A 24,206-nucleotide genomic window follows, 5' to 3' on the forward strand; every position below is an offset into this window, starting at 1 on the left:
TCTCCTACCTTCCAAACTTCACAGAAGCTCTTCTGCGAACCTTTGCAGAAGAGCTTCTGTGAAGTTTGGAAGGTAGGATTTAATTATTTAAGATGATGATTTTTTGTTGTTTAGTCGCCATCTTTCTCATGCAAGCCTGGCAACTAATTTTGTGGGCAACCAGAAAGAGATGGAGAACGTACTGACCTCAGTTTCCAGTCTGCACAGCCACATTCTGGTCCAGCCCACTGAAAGAAATGTTTCTATCCTCCTTCCACTTAGCGGGATCAGGACTATGATTATAAATGAAGGTATAAAGTTCTAGTTCAAACATATATTGAGTTAAGTATTTCACGCACACACTTTGAAAGTCACTAGGTTCAATTGAGAGTAAATCTTTGTATTCTAAAAAGCACAACTAGCAGTTCAGAGGCCACTTCTACAGTACATTCTTACCAAATAGTCCTTCGTCGTGACTACTAATACTCAAATAAATGTTCAAAATAAATGCTCGCCACAAAAGTGGAAATAATAGTCACCACTTGCCATGTGGATTTGTAATTATCATGGACGGCACACTAACAGTTACTTTAGCAAATTCTAAGCGATCCAGGACAGTGTACAGACCTCGCGACTCCACTATCAGTTTTTGCCACAAACACATGATTTGTCACAGTCCGTCTCTGACATCATCCGAGGCAGAGTGCAATCCGATGTTTAACAGGTTTGGCTGTGTGCAAAGTGAACCCTCTTCCTACCTCTCTGGCTGTATTTATGTGTGTGCCGCAGCAGACGACCGAGGGAACATCTGTTTTCATCTGCGTGATGTATAAGACAGCAGCCTCTGAACGACCTCTTCCTCGGACACATAATCGTTAATAACAAAGTTTGAATCAATTTAGAATCTTCTTAATGTATACATGTATTTAGGTAAGTTGTTTGAAAGCACAGAAAAAGTTTCAGCTCACTTGAATAAAAACTTTGCCTTCTAGAATTTTTATAGTGGAACTAACAGTAGACAGTTACCTCTGAACCATACCTTTACTAGAACTTGTATTGGATGTTATTACTATTATGGTTCTAAAATTTGGCATAGTTCTATTTTTAGTAGGTTTTATCATGTTCTGTAACAACTACAGGTACTTAATCTATTACAAATGTGTATATTTTAGTTACAAACTTGTTTATAAATTATTCAAAACCTATAAGAGGTAGCTTAATGTGGCCTCTTAGTTATTATTTTTAGGGTGAACTGAAGCATAAAACAAATTTTTATATTTCTAAGTCAAACATTTAGCGCCACTTATTTTTCTTAAAAACGTTGATTCAGGTTGTAATTTTTATTCATTTACTTTGAAATTTGCACAATTTATTTCTGTCATCCATAGGCACTTTCTGACCAAATTCTGGCTTTCTAGCTTTATCATTTAGCGCCACTTTTTTTTTTTCTTAAAAGTGCATTTTTATGGAAACTATTAGTTTAATTACATTAAGACTTGATATATAAAACATTATTAAAATAAAATATATGTTGACAAAGTTTTAAATGGAAATTTTGGCTTTTAATTTCATACTTAATACAATGGAAAAACTAGAAGAAGCTGACCTCGGGGAAGATCAGTTTGGATTCCGTAGAAATATTGGAACACGTGAGGCAATACTGACCCTACAACTTATCTTATAAGCTAGATTAAGGAAAGGCAAACCTGCGTTTCTAGCATTTGTAGACTTAGAGAAAGCTTTTGACAATGTTGACTGGAATACTCTCTTTCAAATTCTGAAGGTGGCAGGGGTAAAATACAGGGAGCGAAAAGCTATTTCCAATTTGTACAGAAACCAGATGGCAGTTATAAGAGTCAAGGGACATGAAAGGGAAGCAGTGGTTGGGAAGGGAGTGAGACAGGGTTGTAGCCTCTCCCCGATGTTATTCAATCTCTATATCGAGCAAGCAGTGAAGGTAACAAAACAAAAATTCGGAGTAGGTATTAAAATCTATGGAGAAGAAATAAAAACTTTGAGGTTTGCCGATGACATTGTAATTCTGTCAGAGACAGCAAAGGACTTGGAAGAGCAGTTGAACGGAATGGACAGTGTCTTGAAAGGAGGGTATAAGATGAACATCAACAAAAGCAAAACGAGGATAATGGGATGTAGTCTAATTAAGTCTGGTGATGCTGAGGGAATTAGATTAGGAAATGAGACACTTAAAGTAGTAAAGGAGTTTTGCTATTGTTGTTGTTGTTGTTGTTGTTGTTGTGGTCTTCAGTCCTGAGACTGGTTTGATGCAGCTCTCCATGCTAATCTATCCTGCGCAAGCTCCTTCATCTCCCAGTACCTACTGCAACCTACATCCTTCTGAATCTGCTTCGTGTATTCATCTCTTGGTCCCCCACTACGATTTTTACCTTCCACACTGCCCTCCAATGCTAAATTTGTGATCCCTTGATGCCTCAGAACATGTCCTACCAACCGATCCCTTCTTCTAGTCAAGTTGTGCCACAAATTTCTCTTCTCCCCAATTCTATTCAATACCACCTCATTAGTTATGTGATCTACCCACCTAATCTTCAACATTATTCTGTAGCACCACATTTCGAAAGCTTCTATTCTATTCTTGTCCAAACTATTTACTGTCCATGTTTCACTTCCATACATGGCTACACTCCATACAAATACTTTCAGAAACGACTTCCTGACATTTAAATCTATACTCGATGTTAACAAATTTCTCTTCTTCAGAAATGCTTTTCTTGCCATTGCCAGTCTACATTTTATATCCTCTCTACTTCGACCATCATCAGTTATTTTGCTCCCCAAATAGCAAAACTCCTTTACTAATTTAAGTGTCTCATTTCCTAATCTAATTCCCTCAGCATCACCCGACTTAATTCGACTACATCCCATTATCCTCGTTTTGCTTTTGTTGATGTTCATCTTATACCCTCCTTTCAAGACACTGTCCATTCCGTTCAACTGCTCTTCCAAGTCCTTTGCTGTCTCTGACAGAATTACAATGTCATCGGCGAACCTCAAAGTTTTTATTTCTTCTCCCTGGATTTTAATACCTACTCCAAATTTAATTTTTGTTCCCTTTACTGCTTGCTCAATATACAGTTTGAATAACATTGGGGAGAGGCTACAACCCTGTCTCACTCCCTTCCCAACCACTGCTTCCCTTTCATGTCCCTCGACTCTTATAACTGCCATCTGGTTTCTGTACAAATTGTAAATAGCCTTTCGCTCCCTGTATTTTACCCCTGCCACCTTTAGAATTTGAAAGAGAGTATTCCAGTCAACATTGTCAAAAGCTTTCTCTAAGTCTACAAATGCTAGAAACATAGGTTTGGCTTTCCTTCATCTTTCTTCTAAGATAAGTCGTAAGGTCAGTATTGCCTCACGTGTTCCAACATTTCTACGGAATCCAAACTGATCTTCCCCGAGGTCAGCTCCTACCAGTTTTTCCATTTGTCTGTAAATAATTCGCGTTAGTATTTTGTAGCTGTGACTTATTAAACTGATAGTTCGGTAATTTTCACATCTGTCAACACCTGCTTTCTTTGGGATTGGAATTATTATATTCTTCTTGAAGTCTGAGGGTATTTCGCCTGTCTCACACATCTTGCTCACCAGATGGTAGAGTTTTGTCAAGACTGGCTCTCCCAAGGCCGTCAGTAGTTCTAATGGAATGTTGTCTACTCCCGGGGCTTTGTTTCGACTCAGGTCTTTCAGTGCTCTGTCAAACTCTTCACGCAGTATCGTATCTCCCATTTCATCTTCATCTACATTCTCTTCCATTTCCAGAATATTGTCCTGAAGTACGTCGCCCCTGTATGGACCCTCTATATACTCCTTCCACCTTTCTGCTTTCCCCTCTTTGCTTAGAACTGGATTTCCATCTGAGCTCTTGATATTCATACAAGTGGCTCTCTTTTCTCCAAAGGTCTCTTTAATTTTTCTGTAGGCTGTATCTATCTTACCCCTAGTGAGGTAAGTCTCTACATCCTTACATTTGTCCTCTAGTCATGCCCGCTTAGCCATTTTGCACTTCCTGTCAATCTCATTTTTGAGACGTTTGTATTCCTTTTTGCCTGCTTCATTTACTGCATTTTTATATTTTCTCCTTTCATAAATTAAATTCAATATTTCTTCCGTTACCCAAGGATTTCTACTAGCCCTCGTCTTTCTACCTACTTGATCCTCTGCTGCCTTCACTACTTTATCCCTCAGAGCTACCCATTCTTCTTCTACTGTATTTCTTTCCCCCATTCCTGTCAATTGTTCCCTTATGCTGTCCCTGAAACTCTGTACAACCTCTGGTTTAGTCAGTTTTGCTATTTGGGGAGCAAAATAACTGATGATGTTCGAAGGAGAGAGGATATAAAATGTAATGGCAACGGCAAGGAAAGCATTTCTGAAGCAGAGAAATTTGTTAACATCGAGTATAGATTTAAGTGTCAGGAAGTCATTTCTGAAAGTATTTGTATGGAGTGTAGCCATGTATGGAAGTGAAACATGGACGATAAATAGTTTGGACAAGAAGAGAATAGAAGCTTTTGAAAAGTGGTGCTACAGAATAATGCTGAAGATTAGATGGGTAGATCACATAACTAATGAGGAAGTATTGAATAGGATTGGGGAGAAGTGAAGTTTGTGGCACAACTTGACCAGAAGAAGGGATCGGTTGGTAGGACATGTTCTGACACATCAAGGGATCGCCAATTTAGTGTTGGAGGGCAGCGTGGAGGGTAAAAATCATAGAGGGAGACCAAGAGATGAATACACTAAGCAGATTCAGAAGGATGTAGGTTGCAGTAGGTACTGGGAGATGAAGAAGCTTGCACAGGATAGAGCAGCATGGAGAGCTGCATCAAACCAGTCTCAGGACTGAAGACCACAACAACAACAACAACAACAACAACTCAATTGTGGTGCAATACTTGTGCGCTACACATGGACGCTTAAGGTGGCGTGGTGCTACTAGCAGTGAACTGGGGTATGTCCTAGCACACTTGCTCACCTCTGTAACTCACACACGAAACAGTGTTTGTTTGGCTTCATACTTCATAAACTGGAAACATAGTATCAGAGAAACGGCTAAAAGACTAATCACACTTAAAAGACAGAGATCAGTTTACACACAGTTGCACACAAAGTCGATAACATTATTAAGAAGTACACATCCAGCCCAGCTATAGCAAGTGTGATGTGCTCGAAGGCCAGTTCTGAGACCTTTATTGTTTGTATTAATGATCTGACCATAGTGCACAATAGCAAAGTGCTTAATTATGCAGATGACACAATAGTCACCCCACGAGAATTGTCTGATCCTGAATTGTTCTAAATTCCCTTGAAGTATTACATCCAAAATAATTACTTAAGCTTATTCCTTAGAAAACAAGTCTAATGGTCTTCCAAGTAGTCCCCAATCTGATGGACTACATTGGAATGCTGTGTCTGACGATAGTATAGGGAAAAAAGAATTGCATGGTACAACCGCCCTCCTTGGAGTAATATTGGACAGGAATCTCCCTTGAGAACATCACACTGACTTTTTTATGTCAAAAATTAAGAAACTCAATTTACACGATGATGATAACGTCATAAGATCTGAATTGTGAGCAAATGAGTACTATCTATCATGCCTTAGTGTATTTATACCTCACATACAGAATTGAAGTACATAAATGTACTGTTACCAAGCATGTGAATAGGATATTCATCCATCGAAAAAGACTATAAGGATTCTGTACAATCTCAGTTTTAATGAGTCTTGGAAAGGGATGTCCAAAAGTAAGAATTTACTATACTCTGATGAAAATTACTTGTTGGTTGACAGTTCACGCAGTGGAATTGATTTACTCCAATCACAGAGCACAATGTCATGCCAGAACTGTCTGTCACCACCAAACTGTCACAACGAATGGCCACTCTACTTCCAATTCCTTGTTTGGCTTTCTTTCTTAACATGTTTGGATCCTGAATCCTGTATCTGCCACTGTTATTTTGCAATTCATTAGACATGATAACAACACAAAAACAATACACACACTGTGATTTTAATGAATTATGCACACTTCATCCATAGCATGAGCCAAACACTACTACATTCTTTCACACAAGATGCGATTCGGCGTCACATATACAATCATCACAGAGATCGGCCTACATTACATAAGCATTCAGAATGAGATTTTCACTCTGCAGTGGAGTGTGCGCTGATATGAAACTTCCTGGCAGATTAAAACTGTGTGCCAGACCGAGACTTGAACTCGGGACCTTTGCCTTTCGCGGGCAAGTGCTCTATCAACTGAGCTATCCAAGCACGACTCACGCCCCGTACTCACAGCTTTACTTCTGCCAGTACCTCATCTCCTACCTTCCAAACTTTACAGAAGCTTTTTTTCAGGAGTGCTAGTTCTGCAAGGTTCACAGGAGAGCTTCTGTAAAGTTTGGAAGGTCGGAGATGAGGTACTGGCAGAAGTAAAGCTATGAGGATGGAGTGTGAGTCGTGCTATGGTAGCTCAGTTGGTAGAGCACTTGCCCGCGAAAGGCAAAGGTCCCGAGTTCGTGTCTCGGTCCGGCACACAATTTTAATCTGCCAGGAAGTTTCTTACATAAGCATTGTATGACATTGCACATATATGAACTTTCTGAAAGCAGCAGCTGAATGTTGTGACTGGTTCTTTAGAGAGAGAGCAGAGCAGAGCAGAGCAGTGGCGTAGTGCAGTGGTTAAGATACATACCCGATGCGTCGTGTTCGAATATGATTAGAAGATTTGAAATTTTTAATCTTTAAATCTTTATCAAGGTGACTTTGATTAGTATTCTCATTCAATTAACTGGTTTAAACATACTTCTTTTTCTATTTTATTTTGTTTCTAAACTTTTGTTGCACGATTTACATCATCATACCGACTTTTCTGTTTGCTCTTATTTTCTCTTTCTATATTCTTTTTTCATTCATTATCTCCCTGTGTCAGCTATAATCTGTAAACAGAGGCCATCCAGAACTGCTGATTAATTGGTAGCCAGTGTGAGGATAGTTTCAAGCAACCACTGAAAGTGAGACAGGACAGTTTGCTTTTAGCACCGAAACTGAAATTTTCTGTCTTTATTTTGCTCACAGCGACTAGTTTTAACAGCCGTGAACATAGCGAGCATAATTAATAATTCAGCTACAGGCAGTTGATGACTGTTTTCTTGGATATACTGGATATAACAAAGTTGTGGTTATGTTAGGTCACAAATGTAAAATCATGTTGTCCGCCACGTTTCAGTCAATGGCCACTTGCAATCAGCTGTCAACAAAGCACATCGCTTTCCCGTATCCAGGATGTGAACCAGCATACCAGCACTTTGCAACGTGATACCTTTTTCTATTACAATAGTGTGAGCACATAAAACCTGACTGTATGTTTTTATTACACCTCCTGAAAGCTCTTAAATGGCCAGTCAGTCATTACCTTAGACTTTATTATAACAAATTGCACCAGTATCTATGAATTTCTGAGGGATCTTCAATATTTGAAACAGCATCTATTCATACGACATGAGTTATAACATAAAAGCCATCAATTAAGAGCTCCACCTGAAACAACGAAATCCAATATGGTATCTCCTTAGAACTCGATACAACCGTGAAAGTTAATAAACATCCCAAACCATCAAAATTGGGGATGTACATGTCATAGTAATGTCATAGAGAGGTATCACCGTGGTAAGCCTAACGTCATACCTCATGATGGCCATTGCCAACACTGCTCCATGTCATATTTAAGTAATGGCACTTGTGAAAGGAGTCACCATGTTTGTGTTGTCTTTAACTGAGCAGTAGCCGATGTGGCAACACTGTAGCGGCAAGTGACCTATCAACCAACAAGTAGTTTTAATCATACCATAAGACTTCCATCAATATATGTTTATAAAATTGTTCAATGGATTCTAAAATACAAACAGTACACTAGTCTAAATAGAGATGTACACATTTGTAGTACTATGAAAGTGTTTGATTGTCATCTAGAAAGGCATTACACAAAAGGTGCAGATAACAGCCCCTATTCCATAGAGATTAAATTTTATAATAAACTTCTAAAAAGTTAAAAAAGTTCAAGTGCAAGCTATTTTTAATTGTTCTTGAAGGAGTTTCTTATCAATAAATGTTTTTACAGTATTAAGGAATTCCTTTCCAATGAGTAAAATATTTTCATTTGTACCAATAGCATTTGAAAGTGCCAAAAATCTAGATATAGTGTCTTTTTTTCATTTTTTGTAATTGTTCCCATCCAGCTATGATGTGAATGAACCTCATGAAAGTCCTTCCCGGTTTTGACAAATCCTTGCTAGTCGATAGTGCAATGTTGGTACTCAGGCAATTTTTACTCAATACACCGTAAAAGTCATAATAATGATGATGATGATGATGATGATGGTGGTGGTGGTAATAATAATAATAATAAATAATTTCCTGTACCATGAAGGAAATAACCGAAATTTTTTGGCACTCAGTAGATGTGCCGTACATGTGAAGACAAACAAATTATTATAATTTCAGAAAAATTGTATTATTTATTCAAGAGAAACGGCTACACAGATTAAGCAAGTCAATAATGTGTTGCTCCACCTCTGGCCCTTATGCAAACAGTCATTCAGATTGACATTGAGAGAGTTATTGGATGTCCTCCTGAGGGATAGCGTGCAGCATGCCAAATTTTGTCCAACTGGTGCATTAGATCATCAGAATCCCAAGCTGCTTGTAAGGCCCTGCCCATAACGCTCCAGACATCCACAATAGGGGAGAGATCCAGCAACATTGCTGGCCAAGGCAGGATCTGGTAAGCACAAAGACAAGCAGCAGAAATTCTTGTGTGCAGGCAGGCATCAGTCTTGCTGAAATGTAAGCCAAGGGTGGCTTGCCATGAAGGGTAACAAAACAGGCTGTAGAACATCATTAACATACTGCTGTTGCTGTAAGGGGGGCATCCTTTGGTGGCTCAAATTGTCTTCCTGGTTATCACATTGTAGCTAGTCAGTCTGCAATGACAGCTTTGTTTGTTACGTACTGTCTTTATATATCTGATCAAGATGTTCATGGTATATACTCGTACTTCATTTGTTTAACACATATCTGTTAGTAGTTTCACACTCTTGTACATTCTTTGTATAGTTACATTTTCTGTTATTTGCTAAGTATTTCTGGATTGCAGACAATCCAAGGATGGGTTCTACCCAAAACATGCCAAATAAAGTCATTGGTTTATCAAGTGGTAGCTTCTAACTAGTGACCAATACAGCAATTGTGCAGTACTATTGATTTGCAATATGGTAGCATTCGTCCTGTGTGACTGTCAGAATTGCATGAAATATGTGTGTATATTCTCTTGCTTTCAGGGTTGTACGCAGCAATTATGCGTGGTGTAACTGGCAATTATACATATATTCAAACTAATTTCTTCATTAATAAGTTGTAATTGATGCCACTAGATCAGTAAGATACGACTGTTTATAAGTTTGTTTCACAATCCTCTCATATCTCTTGATCATTTACTAATGCTTGGAATGAAAAAATAGACAAGTATTTCATTCATTAAGTAGAAAAACAAATGAAAACAAACAATATTACTGCTGACTTTAACGTCACTAGGGGTGCTAGAATTGTCCCAACTGTCCGACAGTAACAACTTTCACAGCAGTGTGTGCCGAACTGTATATGTTATACCAGGTGTAGTCAATATTTTCTACCTGCTACCCACTTTTGTGTCTCTATTAGTAATACTCTTTTTATTGCACACTTGTTCCACAGTAATAGTGATTGATAAAGGAGAGAAGTAACTTTACTATGTAAAATTTATAAAGCTGAGTTTCAGAAAGCAAAAGCATATAAAAATTACTTACCAAATACTTCGTCAAAATTTTATGGAAACCTAATGAAAATGTTTTTAATACCCCTACCACTTATCACTGTGTTGGACAGTCATACAGGGATCTGTGAGTGTTAAAAAGTTGTAAGACTAATTTAAAGGTGCAATCCAGTGTGTTTCAGTATTTGCTTTGCCTCTGTCTTCATATTTCTCCAACAATTACTGGGTTACTCACAAAAATTCACCTTTGCACACTAATGAAGCAAGCTCCACTTTTAACTTTTAATACAGGTAATGTTTTAGCCAGCAAAATCAAATTCTATGTTTTTGCAAAACAAATTGTACCAAAACTGACAGGGTTTAGGGAGATCTTTAATCTGCTGCATCAATTAAACTGCATACTTCAGTAACACACCAGTATAGATACGAAATTCACAAAATACAACACTTCAGCTTCATCAACAAGTAACTCAAAATCGTTCCTGCTCCATTTGCTTTACATCATTTAGGTTGAAAGGTACTGGACACTGTGTTGATTTACATGCTTGGGAAACTAAAGTGTCATATTTGAATTTTACACATTTGTACTTACGTACTGTCAAAATATCTGTTTAATTGATACACTGCATTAAAGAGCTCTCAAAAATGCAATTCCTCAGGTTGTGCAAAAATATCCGGAAATATAATATCGGTGACAAACTATTACTGGAATGTAGTTTGTTTAATGTCACATCTAGATCTCTAGTCCTTTACAGCTTGTCGACAATAACTTGATAATTTTACTGGTGCTGCCAGAAGCAGAGAGTCAGCATTACTTAAATAATATTCATATGCCTCTGATCTCTGCTAATGTTACAGTGCCCTAGACGTGCAGTGTTACTATTACAACAGTCATATTACTTACATTTCATACAGAGAAGCTCCCAGCCTCTTGTCGGTCCTAATGTGGGGAGGGGGAGGAAGTAAGACATGCAGTTCCCGATAGCCACCATGTATACTGCCAACATGTGGACAAGCTGTATGCAGAAAATCAATCACTATTTTAAGATTATATGCAATTCTCTGAGTTGTGAAAAATGTCAAAATCCAATTTCAGCCTTTCCAATATTAATCCACTGCGACCCTCAGATGTATAGCATAATGCTATGGCTGCGTAGTCAGCTGGTGAAGTGCGGGGAGTGCAGCAGTGGTCGGGCGTCATTCAGAACACTGGAGAGAAAAATGCTGTTCTAAACTGAAGCCTACTCTCACATTTTTTGTAAATATTAAGTGGGTCCCCTCCATGACCACACTTGTATGGTGACCATTCTAAAAGATCTACTGTCACCTCTGCTTTCGTTAGTATCTAGAATTCCACCGAAAATGCAGCGATTTATTTTTGCCTGGCATATTAACCATTTGTAACATTCAGAGAAGTGTCATGAGTGGCGAATTTTAAGCAAAACCTACACATTTCTCTGGTTGCCATGCCAGACACAACTGTGAGAGAATTCTGGAACAGTGTTTATTAAGTGAGGAACTGAAGAAAAGTAAAGTCAGTAGCGTATGAAAAAGTACATCCTCGGTCCAAAAAAAAACATGTAATGTCTTCACGTATGTTGTTCCAAAACCCATAGCATTTGTTACACCAGCTATCGATGGCTCTTAAAAATTACTGGCAGATCGTGAAGACTATAGATCTGATGGGCAGGACCTGCACATTAGTGGGAACTGAATGGCTTCAGATAGACAGGCCCGATCCATTACAGATGCTCACAGAAATGGCCTCTGTTTCGGCCTGTCATGGGAATCCAGTCGTGTGGCCAGCTATTCGCGAGCGCGCGCGCACACACACACACACACACACACACACACACACACACACACACACACACACACACACACACAGAGAGAGAGAGAGAGAGAGAGAGAGAGAGAGAGAGAGAGAGAGAGAGAGAGAGAGACGTAACTCGTGCACACATGACCACCGTCTGGCCACTGCATCTACAATCTCTGAGGGTCAGATCCAAACAAACCGCTCCTCATGCCATCCTGCCTCTCATCAGCAGCAGCTAGGCTAGTGACAAGAAGTGGTGGCAGCACTGACTGCAAAGTGGGGGAAGTGGAAGGAAGGGGAGAAGCAGTAAGAATGAAAGAATGAGGGACTAGGGAAGTGGTGCATATACTCAGCTGCACTCAGCCAGCTAAGATGTATGACACCCTAGTAAAGAAACCTTTTCATCTACTGAGACAAGAATGAGATTTTTCCAGATTTTTTTTTTTTTTTTCATTCCCAGATACGCCCCTATTTCCCAGAACCCGTGGCAGCCCTGTACATATAAGGAGCAGTCAAATGAAAATGAAACACATGGGAAAGTATGGAAACTATTTATTACTTCAAAAGTAATGGCCCTAACAGTTAATATATTAACCTACTGTGAGCTGAAGACAGTCAATGCCTTGATGAGAAAATGCTGGTTGTTACCTACGAAACCACTATTGTGGCCACGTGCACACTTCTTCATCCGAAGCAAATCGATGGCCATGAATGTCTTCCTTCAGGGCACCACAAATCAGGAAATCGCATGGGGGTAGATCAGGACTGTATGGAGGACATGTAAGAGGCTTCTCCACAAAATTTCTGCATGCCAACACGTAGGCAGGCCTCTACACTACAACTTTTTTTGTTTTTCTATATCAATAGAGATTCATCTCCTTGGTAAAATGTATAGAATATGAACAAGTAAAGGCCAAAGTTCAGATGAATCGAGGGATGCAGCTAAACCATGTAGCACAGTAATCCCTTGGAGGGAGGGGGGGGGGGGGAGAGAGAGAGAGAGAGAGAGAGAGAGAGAGAGAGAGAGAGAGAGAGAGAGAGAGAGAGTGTGTGTGTGTATTCCCAAGCTCTTTTGGATCCAGAACTTTCAAATAGCACTATTGTCATGAGAAATGGTCACAAGAAAAGCAATGGGTTTTACACTTTTAAAGGTGTTTTCTTCAAAATAACATTTTCCATTTAAAAATGTTACATCATTAATAAATCAATCAATCTTTGAGGTACTCAGTCCAAAGACACAATCTGAAGAATATTTATGTCATTTGGTGGAACTCTGTATACCAGTGTAACTGATAAAAAACAAAACAAGTATTATGAAGGATTTTATTTGTGTTGCGATTTAAAATATTACAGTCATAACATAACAAAACAAAATATTCATCAGTGGCAACGTGTTATTGCACATATCACTCCAGCAATATTTCCAAAATAAAAATAACAAATAAAAATCAGTTGTCACTTGGCATGAACATTTTCTTCTGTAGATATATTGCTTACATTTTTGAGTCCATTTTTTATCTTTAGCTCCAAGCAGTTTCCATTACTGCAGTCTGCTATTTTCCATGTGTAAAGTGCAATGTAACAGGCAGCTCTGGTGTCAGTATTAATATTGTGATATAAAAAAAGAAAGGAAGTATTGTAACAATGTAAACTTTGTGCACTGTGAGACAGGTTGATTGATAGGAGCAATGGGCAATCACTGTATACCATTATAAACTTAAATGCCTTAAAGTTTACCTACAAATACAGATTAACTGCAAGTCTTACTTCATTTTTGTTACATACTGTGTATACCTTACACCTCACAGCCCTCAAAATAATCATGGTTTAAAGTGCATGAGATGAAAACTGGAGGACTGCATCAAATTTTCACTCTGGAAGTAAGATTCAATTATTAACATGAAAAGAATTACATTAAAGTCTTCAAATCATTTTCTTTTATTACTTTACAAAGTATTTCTAAAATTTTCATTTATTGTTGAAGTATTAAACTGTTTCTTTAGTAGAACATAATTTTTTATCACAATTCTCAACATAACTGTATAAACACCACTTATTTTTTGCATAAATTAAACAATCTATTTACAGCTGAGCACAGATATTTTAAATCATGAAGAAATAGCTGTGGACAGGAAATTTCATAAATTACATAATATTTCCTTTTTATTACTTACTATTTACTTCTTTTAGTGAAGGCCATAAAATCTGCACTTTCATCTAGTCATGAGTACCAGCTCTATGGACTACATGAAGACTGTAGAATAGGATTTAAGGTAACAGATTCTCTTCAGGCACAATTCTTAATACTGTAAAGCAACAACTCTGGAAGGATCCACCACTCTCCCTCCATAAGTAGGACAGAAGTGGCTGAATACATGAGAACAGAGATTTCTTTTTGAGACTGATTAGTAAAGGCATATTTTAAGCAGCCAATACAAACGTTATAAAACTGGTCTGTTTCAAATCACTGCACTAGACTACTGAACATGTCTGAGTAACATATAGTCACTTACTTTGACACAAACAACAGTTCCAGTCACACTCTTCGACAATTCTTGCTGCTGTTGCTACACAGTACAGTCATATTTAAGGCACTACCCAAAAACGAATGTGATGTGTTCTCAATTTACTCTGAGTCCAATACAGTGTCTACTATCAAACTCATGTTACACTTAAGTAACTAAAGGATACGAGCTGCTGAAAAATGACATTTAGATCTATAGCTGAATGATTTTGTGGGCATAAGGATTATCACAACTATGCTCCAAATAGTGATTACTATGCTGTCAGTCAGAAATTCCTAATTTACAATTACTGTCAACGATTCAGGAGAGATGAATGCTGGAGCAGATATTATCTCCGCAGCAGAAACAATATGACTTCAGCATCCCGTGTACCGTGATCAGAATACCTTGATACAACATAAGTGACAATCTTGTTCAACCCCTAATGTCTAGTCATAAAGACTGAGGAAGCAATCAATATGATTAACCTGTAGTTAAACAGTTGTTTTCACTTGAGCAGCAAAAAGTGTGGGTATTTTATTAAAAATGAGACTATGGGTTAAAAAAAGAAGGGACAATTACACTTCAGTATATATGTTTATCGAGCAGCTTTGATAAGGTTGTCATTTTAAGAATTCAAGCAAATAACTTTTTAATTTATAGAGTAAAATATTAACCCAGTTACTGAAGATACAAAGTAAACACTTCTCCTATCTTCTACAGAACAAAAATATGATTATTCCAAAATTCAACTTCACGCAGCATGATGCTAACACACTTCAATCATAGATCAGAGCTCAGGAAAAAATCAAATTGGACTCTATATGAACATTGTGATGATCATTTTCATCCACACAGTTGTTAGTCATCACAAAACAATACTCTATCACAAGTGTTCCACTGCCAAAATGTACACAACGGTACTAAGATGGTAGCTCAAGATGTGATCAACCAAGTGGATATCATTCCCAACAATTATCCTCTCACTCTCAGGAACAAACAAAACCATCATTTCATGTGATTTTGTGAAAACTCAGTTAGAATCAGCTAATGATATTATAAAGGCTTAGTACTGCACGGCTATTATCATACCGTAATTCCTATTACTTTACAAGAAATTGCTTGCATAGTAACAATACAGTGCTAATTAATGCTGATATAATTCCACTTCTCTGGAAGATCTGTGTCACCCAATGGCATTCAGCCATTTTTCTCTATCTTAATGACGTGCAACAAATTCTTCCAATGAGACAGGAATCTGTCCACGATAAGGCACATTGTATTTACGAATTGTGGCTGCAGCTAAACAAGTGAGTGTTGTGTAGCGTACTGGATTTATTAATTCATGTAGCGCAACACCTGCAGGCAGCAGCTGTTCAAATGTACGGCCCTGACCGTTCCTAGCATCTAAATGTGCACCTCCTTCAAGCAGAGTCCTAATGAGAGACGGTGCACCTAACTCTGTCGTAGCACCAGCTGCAAAATGAAGTGGTGTGCAGCCATCATCATCCTTTGCATCTGCATTGGCTCCAGACGCAAGGAGCAAAGATACAACAGCTGCTGAAGGGAGACGGCAGGCTGGATATCTTCCTCCTTCAGTTCCCCCTCCACCTCTCTGAGCACATGCCACATGCAAGGGTGTGGCTCCTCCAAGTCTGTGTGTTACAGGTGCCTTTGCCAATCTAAAAGACATGCCAAATTAACAGACAAAATATACACACATATATTTCACTATGATAAATTTTGATATGAACACACACACTGCTTTATATTTAACCAAAAGAAAAAGCAAAAAGAAAACCACACACACAAAAGACAACATCTGTGTTAAACGGGCCATAAAGACTGAACTATGTCACTGCTTCACAAAAGAAAAACATTTGAACAAAAGGACACAATTCTCCCTTAAAAGTGGAATGATGAAGGAGGTGCCCATGTACCAAAGGGCAGAAACTGAGCTACAATATGAATTTATTTAATGTATTTTTTTCCAAAAAGTCCCCATTTCCCCTTACATGAACATCCTGTACAATTTTCCTCAGTCTGTGTACTCCTCTCAGTGACGTAGTTACCTGCAACCATAAAACACTGAAGTTGGGACCCTAAAAATTGTTTAAATGTTGTTCATATATTATAATCCCCTTCGTATATGTAATAATGATTTATCAAACAATGGAAAATCCAGGATGGAATGTAACAATATTGTGAGAAGAAAGTTGCTACTCACCATATAGTGGAGACACTGAGTCGCATATAGGCACAACCAAAAGATTTTCACACTTGAAGCTTTTGGCCAATGGCCTATGTCGTCAACAACAACAACAACAACAACAACAACCACCACAACCACAACCACAACCACACACACACACACACACACACACACACACACACACACACACACTTTTCGCCTTACAAACTGCACTGCACGCTCTACTTACAAGCCATACTTTATCAACCTTCTCAGCTGTACACAACAGACAGCTACAAAATCACACCGATTGTTGGTGCAGCAGCTTATGTCCCACATTACTCCCGCCGATATAATTAATCTTATACTTTCAAATTCATCACTCTCCCTGCACCATTTCACATATTTTTGCGTGTTTACTCCCACCTTTCCGGTGCCACAGGATATTGTATCTCATCCTACGAACCACTCCCCACTCCAGACACACTATATATATATATATATATATATATATATATATATATATATTATCAGTTATTCTTTACTTAGAACTTTGTGACTTCTCGACAATATCAGCAAGTTTTCGCATTTCGCTATCATCAACACCTTCTGATTTCTTCTTGTGCCCCCATTTTGCATCCATCTCATCTTTTTTGTATATTTTCACACATATTTGGGTGTATTTTTGCAAAATTTTTCAGAAGTTATTCTACATTATTTATGTAAATTTTTCGCATTTTTCCACCACCATGGATCCTTGCTCCTTCCATCTGTGTCAATACAGAAAAGACTCCTTATCCCCACCCAGATCCCAGTCCCCCATACTGTTCCTGTGTTGTTGCTTGGCTCATGGAATCCCCCCTAATGGCCTTACCATCGAATTACAAATCTCTGGCTGCCACCCCTCCTCCCACAATCACTTCCACCTGTTCAAATTCTGCCAATCTTTAGCCCTCACCAACATAGTCCTGCAAAACCACATCAACCAAGCCCAAAACACCTTGTAGTACCTTCTCCCCATCCACAAGATTCTCCTGCTATGCAATCCCAAATTCCTGGAACCCATAAAACACACAAACTCTTGCCCCGCAGGAACTTAAGCAACATGCACGACGCCACCTCAAAAAACTCTCCATCCTGCTCACTTCCTACTCACACCTTGGAGTGCCACTGTCCACCACCTCTACAACAACTTCCAAACCTCCCCCACACCCCCTCATAGCTGACAAACCCTGTCTTGCAAACCTACTACACTTACCCCGCCCTCCAAAACTCACTCTCACCACCACACAGAATCCAGAACCTAAACAGACCCTAATACAGTCATGAACCTCCCCTCCAGAAGCCTTAGCCCCACAGAAATATCAGTCTTTTCCAAAGACCTCACCTTTTGCCCAACTCCCAAATTCAATCATGCAGAACTTGTTAAAGACCTTCTCTCCTTCTCCCGGTCCCTACAGTGGAAACCCTTTTTCGCCACTAACCCTACCAATCAGACTCAAACCAAGACCATTACTGAACCAACCTTGCCTAACTCAGTTCAATCTTCCATCCAACCGTGACCCACCTGCACTGCCCCCAAACCATCCCCCGTTAACTTTTTAGAGTTTCTTAACCTCAAACCTTGCCTCACCATTCTTCCCCAAATCCCTCAACATGCATACTAACCTTACATCCGCAGAAAAAACCGCAGTCCACCATCGAAAAACTGATCCCAACATTATAATCCTACCTAAGGGCAAAGGCTTCATCGCCGTTGTTCTGAACTGCAAGGATTACCTGGGGATGGGCTCCGCCAGCTGTCAGATACTTCCACCTACAAACCTTCCCACAGTGATCCCATTTCAGTAATCTAGCAAGATCTCCATCCCAGAACCTCTCCCCACAATCCATCTCTTTACTCGCCCCTGCCACTCCCAGCACTCCTACCTTCTACATGCTTCCAAAAGTCCATAAACCCTACCACCCAGGACTCCCCGTTGTGGCCGGTTACTGTGCTGCCACTGAGAGAATCTCTGCTCTTATAGACCAACACCTTCAACCTATTACCCGGAACCTACCCTCCTATATAAAATATACCAACCATCTCCTCCACCGACTCTCCACAGTTCCTGTCCCTTTACCACACGATGCCCTGTTCGTCACTATTGATACCACCTCCCTGTACACTAACACTCCTAATGCCCATGGCCTTACCACTACTGAACACTACTTTTCCCAGTGCCCGACAGATTCCCAACAAGCCACCTTCCTAGATGTTGACGTCCACCTCAGAGATGGCTACATCAGTACCTCTGTCCACATCTGACCTACTAACCACCAGTAATACCTCCTGACAAGCAGTCCCTCTCAAAATATACTGAGGGTCTCGCTGAAGCCTTCACTGACCGTAATTATCCTCCCAACCTTATACAAAAACAAATCTCCCGTCCCTTATCTTTCCAGTCTCCCAACACTTCCTAAAGCCTCACCGTCTGGCCAGAGAGGAGCATTACCCTCATAACTCAGTACACCCATGACTGGAGCAACTGAATTACATTCTCCACCAGGGTTTTGATTACCTCTCATTGTGCCCTGAAATTGGAAATGTCCTACCCACTGTCCTTCCCACCCCTCCCACAGTGGTATTCCACTGTCCACCAAACCTACACGATATACACAACCCCTGCTCCCAATCCCTTACCTCATGGCGCATACCCCTGTAATAGACCTAGATGCAAGGCCTGTCCCGTACATCCTCCCACCACCACCTACTCCAGTCCGGTCACTGACATCACATATCCCATCAAAGGCAGTCTACCTGTGAAAGCCATTATGTGGTCTACAAGCTAAGCTGCAACCACTGTGCTGCATTCTATATAGTTTGTCAACCAACAAGTGGACCACCCTGTTGCTGAACACGCTGCCAAACATGATATCCTTCATTTCAATGACTGCTTCACAGCCTGTGCCATATGGATCCTTCCCACCAACACCAGCTTATCTGAATTGCGCAGATGGGAACTTTCCCTGCAATATATCCTACGTTCTCTTAACCCTCCTGGCCTCAACCTTTGTTAGTCATTGTCCTTACCCATCCAGCCCCTTCCCTGCTCCCATTCCAGCTCTACACAACCATCATTCCACTAACACACCCAGTCCTTTATTTATTTATTTATTTATTATTTTTTTATTTATTTCTCTGTTTCTCTCCTTTTCCGCTACTGGTCCTCCCCTCCCCACCTCTCCCCTGCCAGCCGCCCAACCTGCAGCACTTCACTGTCTGCCATCCCACCATACTATCCATCCCCCTCCCCACCCCAGCCTCTTCCTTTCCCCCACCCAGTCGCCACTCCCACCATGTACTGGTACTGTTGCTCACAGTGTGGTTTCAGTTGCCTGAGACTGCAGTCATGTGTGTGAGTTGCGTTTGCATGAGTGTGTGTGCGCATGCGCGCATGTGTATGTATTGTTGACAAAGACCATTAACCGAAAGCTTTAAGTGTGAAAATCTCTCTGTTGTGCCTATCTGTGACTCAGCATCTCCACTATATGGTGAGTAGCAACTTTCCATCTCATGATATTGTTAATGATGATGTATTTGAATCAACTGAAAAGACGTAATGGAACACAGTTACGTATGAGAGAACAGATTAGTACACATGAAATACGAAGGACACGGAACAGAAGAAGCAGTACACGAATCAATGTTTTTGGGTATCTAGCTCCTAAGTTAACAATTTCATTCCATGCACAATATTAGAGAAGTGACCTAGCAGCCTTCTAAAAGTGTTTAAAAGAATTCACGCAACATGCACCAAGACCACTGATTAGGGGGTCCACAGATGAGGATGTCAATTATCACAACACTGTGTGCAAAATGGAATGGGTACTCGGTTAGAAACTCAGAAATCCTGCCAACAACTGCTTAAAAAAAAAATCACAATAAAACTTTTTCTTTCACTGTCAAAGTTTTTCTGTAGAGTTTGCATTCATTGTTGCCACAGTATTTGACAGCTACAGGTTTCAGTCAGTATTGCAGCAGCCATTTGCCCTTCAAGGTTGAAAGCTGGTAACAAGCCTGCTAGCTGCCAGGGATCTTCTTTTCCCATACAAAGTGTAGTACGTTTGAGCCCTCTGACAGTAAATTATCATAAATCCTTAAAATAAAATAGTTTAAAGCCCTAGTGACACATGTAATAAATGCTGTGAAAGAAAGATTTAATCATGCCCCCAACTTCTAATTTACTACTGCAGCCAATAGACAGACACAGAAGAAGAAAAAGGCACAAAGGATTGTATTCAGCAATCTGAGGCATAAAGGTATAGATAATTCCATAATAGACACAAGAAGTTTTGGGTATAAAAAATTTTTAAAAAAATGTAGATTTGATCATAGAGAGCGGGTTCAGCAAGACACCCATAACCACTATGAACAACAGCAAGAACAACAGCAACACGAGACTTTTGATAGACAACTATATCAAAAAGTAGCAGAACTTTTTTTTAATTTTGTAGACCTTATACATATAATTTTCAAAACTTTTTTATCCTGTCAGTAAACATGTTACTGATGTATATTCGCATTTTCAGTTTGTTTTGAATATTTAGTTTATTGTTGACAGTCTAAGATGTCATATGTGTTTTTGAGTCCTCAGTGAATTTCTACTTAAGAAACAGAATGGATCAAAGAATTTGCATTAAATTCTGCACATTGATTACTGACGACAATGTGGCAGAAGTAAAGAAAGTGGAAAATCACTGAATCGCTATTAGAGGTGTTGCTGATGATGTCAGCATAGCCTTTGGCTCATGCCAAAGCAATTTTTTCATATGTGTTGGGTGTGAAACATGTAGCAGCAAAGTTTGTTGCAAAATTGTTGAATTTTGATCAAAAACAACATCATGCAGATATCATTCAGGAACTGCTGAATGAAGTAAAATATTCAGAACTTCTAAAAAATGGAGATGGTGATGAAAATGGATATACGGATGTGATGTTGTGACAGTAGATCAGACAAAGAAAATAAACAACTGGCAAGATGTGCGATGACACGGAGCATCAAGGCCTTATCATCCCAATGGACACTGCCTGAAGAGCAAAAATTGAAAAAAAATTTGACAAGTCTGATCACATGTGAAGGTTCTGCTCATCTTTTTCTTCTATTACAATTGGATAATGCATCATGAGTTCCTGCCCTATGGGCGTACAGTCAATAAGGAACACTACTATGAAATTATGCGCCATTTGTGTGATGAAATCTGAAGAAAATGACCAGAACTGTGGCAAAAAACACTCATGGAAATTGCATTATGACAATACTTCCACTCACACCTCAATGCTTGTTCATGATAAAGGATCTCACTTTGGCACCATTGATAAGATAAAAGAATCGCTGAAGGAGCTGACCACCATAACGAAAAGTAACTTCCAGAAGTATTTCCGATTGGAGAAAGTGCTGGCACAAGTGTATTATATCTGATGGTAATCACACTGTAGGGGGGTGAAGTTGATAATTATGAATAAATAAAGATAATTTTGTTTTTCTTAAAGTTCTCATTACATTTTCATCACACTTCTTGTTTCTAATAGACCTTTAAATGACTCTTTTGTTACTGCTCAGCAAAATAACTTCATACTTATACACAAAAAGCACACAATAGTCTTCATTCTACAATAGTAATGTATTTAGTTAATCTGTTTTCAAGTTTTAGGCCATTTTAAGACAGTAACTCTTGTTTGGCGATGTCTTTGTAAGCAAAAAACTGGTTACTTAAATAAATTAATACTGTAGGAAATCCACATTTTTTGTGCTCTGTAACTACTGTAAGGGCTGGTAAGCTGCTGACTGAAGATGCCTACTGAAATCTGAATCTTGTTCTGAGCTTTCAAGAGTCATCAAGAACACGCACATACAGTGTAGCGGCAGCCGCTGAGCTGAGAGGATGCGCAGCAGCGGCAGCTGTACTTTTCTGATAAACAGTAAATTAATTTAGTCTTTTTTTTCCCAAGTGCTTCTGCAAAGAAGTGAACTTTAGGTGTGTATTTTAGTGTGTAGACTAGTAGTCAGAAAATTAATTGTAGTTTTTGTTTCTGCATAAATCTTATGAATATCATTGTGTAGGGCAGCTTCCTAGTGTAAATTTTCCCATTGCCAGAAACTCCATCACATCACTAAGTTTTAATTTTGTGCTAGTAGACAGCATGAAGTTTAGATAAGTGCATTCTAGTTTGAATATTTATCTCGTGTAGTAACTTTTCGGTCAACAGGATTTCTAACAGGTACCTGTAAATCGATCAACTTCAGTAGAAAAATTTAATTGTGTTTAATAGCTTGCAGTGTCACAGTACAGTGAGGAATCTGTACATCAACTTTGTGTTAGTTTATTCTCCTTTGGTATATTTCATACACATTTCAAATGCAACCACACCATTTGACACCTTATACCTATTTTATACACAGTACATATGGCTAGGGACTCTGCTTGTTGTTAGCGGACACAAGGAAAGTTGGCTGCTGTCTGTAAACAGCTGGAAGTTGCGTTGGCTACCGTCAACAAGCTTCCAGCTAATAATCAAAGTTGCGGTGACATCAGGGTGCCAGTGACAAGCCCAGTTACACCTTTGGTGCCACTGGAATCCCCTGGTGAACCAGAAATTGCTGCAGCTTCTGATACACAACATCTGACTGGTCCGTCCTCACTCCAGAGTTCGTAGCAGACAGTGGTGGGTTCACATGTCACTAGGCGGAAAGCAAAAAAGGAAGCAGGCTGTGCGGCTGGCTCCCTACATCTTAGCAACAGGTACAAGGTGCTACCCATTGTAGATGATAACTCTGAGCCAGCAGGGGATTCCTCTCCTGTTGGGCCAGCAGTTGATTTTCCTGCCCAGTCCAGACAAGTACAGAGGGTGGGTATGCTTGTAATTTGGAACTCCAATGTTAGGCGGGTGACGGAGCCCCTCAGGGAGACAGCAGCCAAGGCAGGAAATAATTCTAGTGTGCATGGCACGAATGACGCCTGCTGCTTTGGTTCTGAGGCCATCCTCGGCTCCTTTTGGTGGCTGGCTGATTTGTTAGAGGCAAATAGCAATGCACACAGGGTGCAGGCTAAGCTATCTATTTGTAGCATCACACCCGGAGTTGATCGCGGTCCTCTGGTTTGGAGCAGAGCTGAAGGTTTAAACCAGAGGCTCAGACAACTCTGCAACTGTGTCCGATGTGAATTTCTCAACCTCCGCTATCGGGTGCAGAACTGTAGGGTTCCCCTTAATAGATCAGGTGTGCCCTACCTGCAGGAAGCGGCAACTTGGGTAGTGGAATATGTGTGGTGTGCACATGCGGCTTTTTCGGTTTAGAGAACCCCTCCATTGGGCTCAAAGACAGTTTGCCTGTTAAATTAGCCACAGTGACCTCAGAGAATCTTGGTCCCCGCAGATCAGAGATAGAAAAGATTAATATGACTCTAGTAAACTGCACGAGCATCCAAGGAAAGGTTGCAGAATTATACTACTTATTGAAGGTAATAATGCAAAGATAGTGTTGGGAACAGAAAGCTGGATGAAACCAGACGTCAATGACAACAAAATCCTAAGTTCAGATTGGAGTGTTTATTGTAGGGATAGGTTAGTCGCCAATGGTGGTGGTGTGTTTATTGCAGTAAAAAATTTGATAAAATCTCGTGAGGTTATCACTGATTCTGAATGTGAATTAATATAGATTAAACTGAGTACCGAAGAACGCTAAAAATGGTGATCAGATGCTTCTGTGGGATACCTGGGTCAGGACCTGTAGTTGTAGAGTGCTTCACACAGAACTTGCAGAATATCATTAATAATTTTCCTGATCATGCCACTGTAATAGGGGGTGACTTCAACTTGG

The 24,206-nt window shown here is 39.6% G+C and overlaps 1 protein-coding gene across 2 annotated transcripts in view; it reads right to left on the reverse strand.

Moving 5' to 3' along the window:
* Positions 1–14,298: 14,298 nt before the first annotated feature.
* LOC124621997 (protein fem-1 homolog CG6966) overlaps positions 14,299–24,206 on the reverse strand; it is a 130,558-nt gene continuing 120,650 nt past the window's right edge. For both annotated transcript variants that reach the window (XM_047147542.1, XM_047147543.1), the window contains exon 8: positions 14,299–15,838. In XM_047147542.1, coding sequence (XP_047003498.1) covers positions 15,376–15,838 — 463 coding nt within the window. In that variant the 3' untranslated portion in view covers positions 14,299–15,375. The remainder of the gene's footprint in view (positions 15,839–24,206) is intronic.

This window comes from Schistocerca americana, chromosome 7 (assembly GCF_021461395.2).
Source record: "Schistocerca americana isolate TAMUIC-IGC-003095 chromosome 7, iqSchAmer2.1, whole genome shotgun sequence".
In the NCBI taxonomy this organism is placed as follows: Eukaryota; Metazoa; Arthropoda; class Insecta; order Orthoptera; family Acrididae; genus Schistocerca; species Schistocerca americana.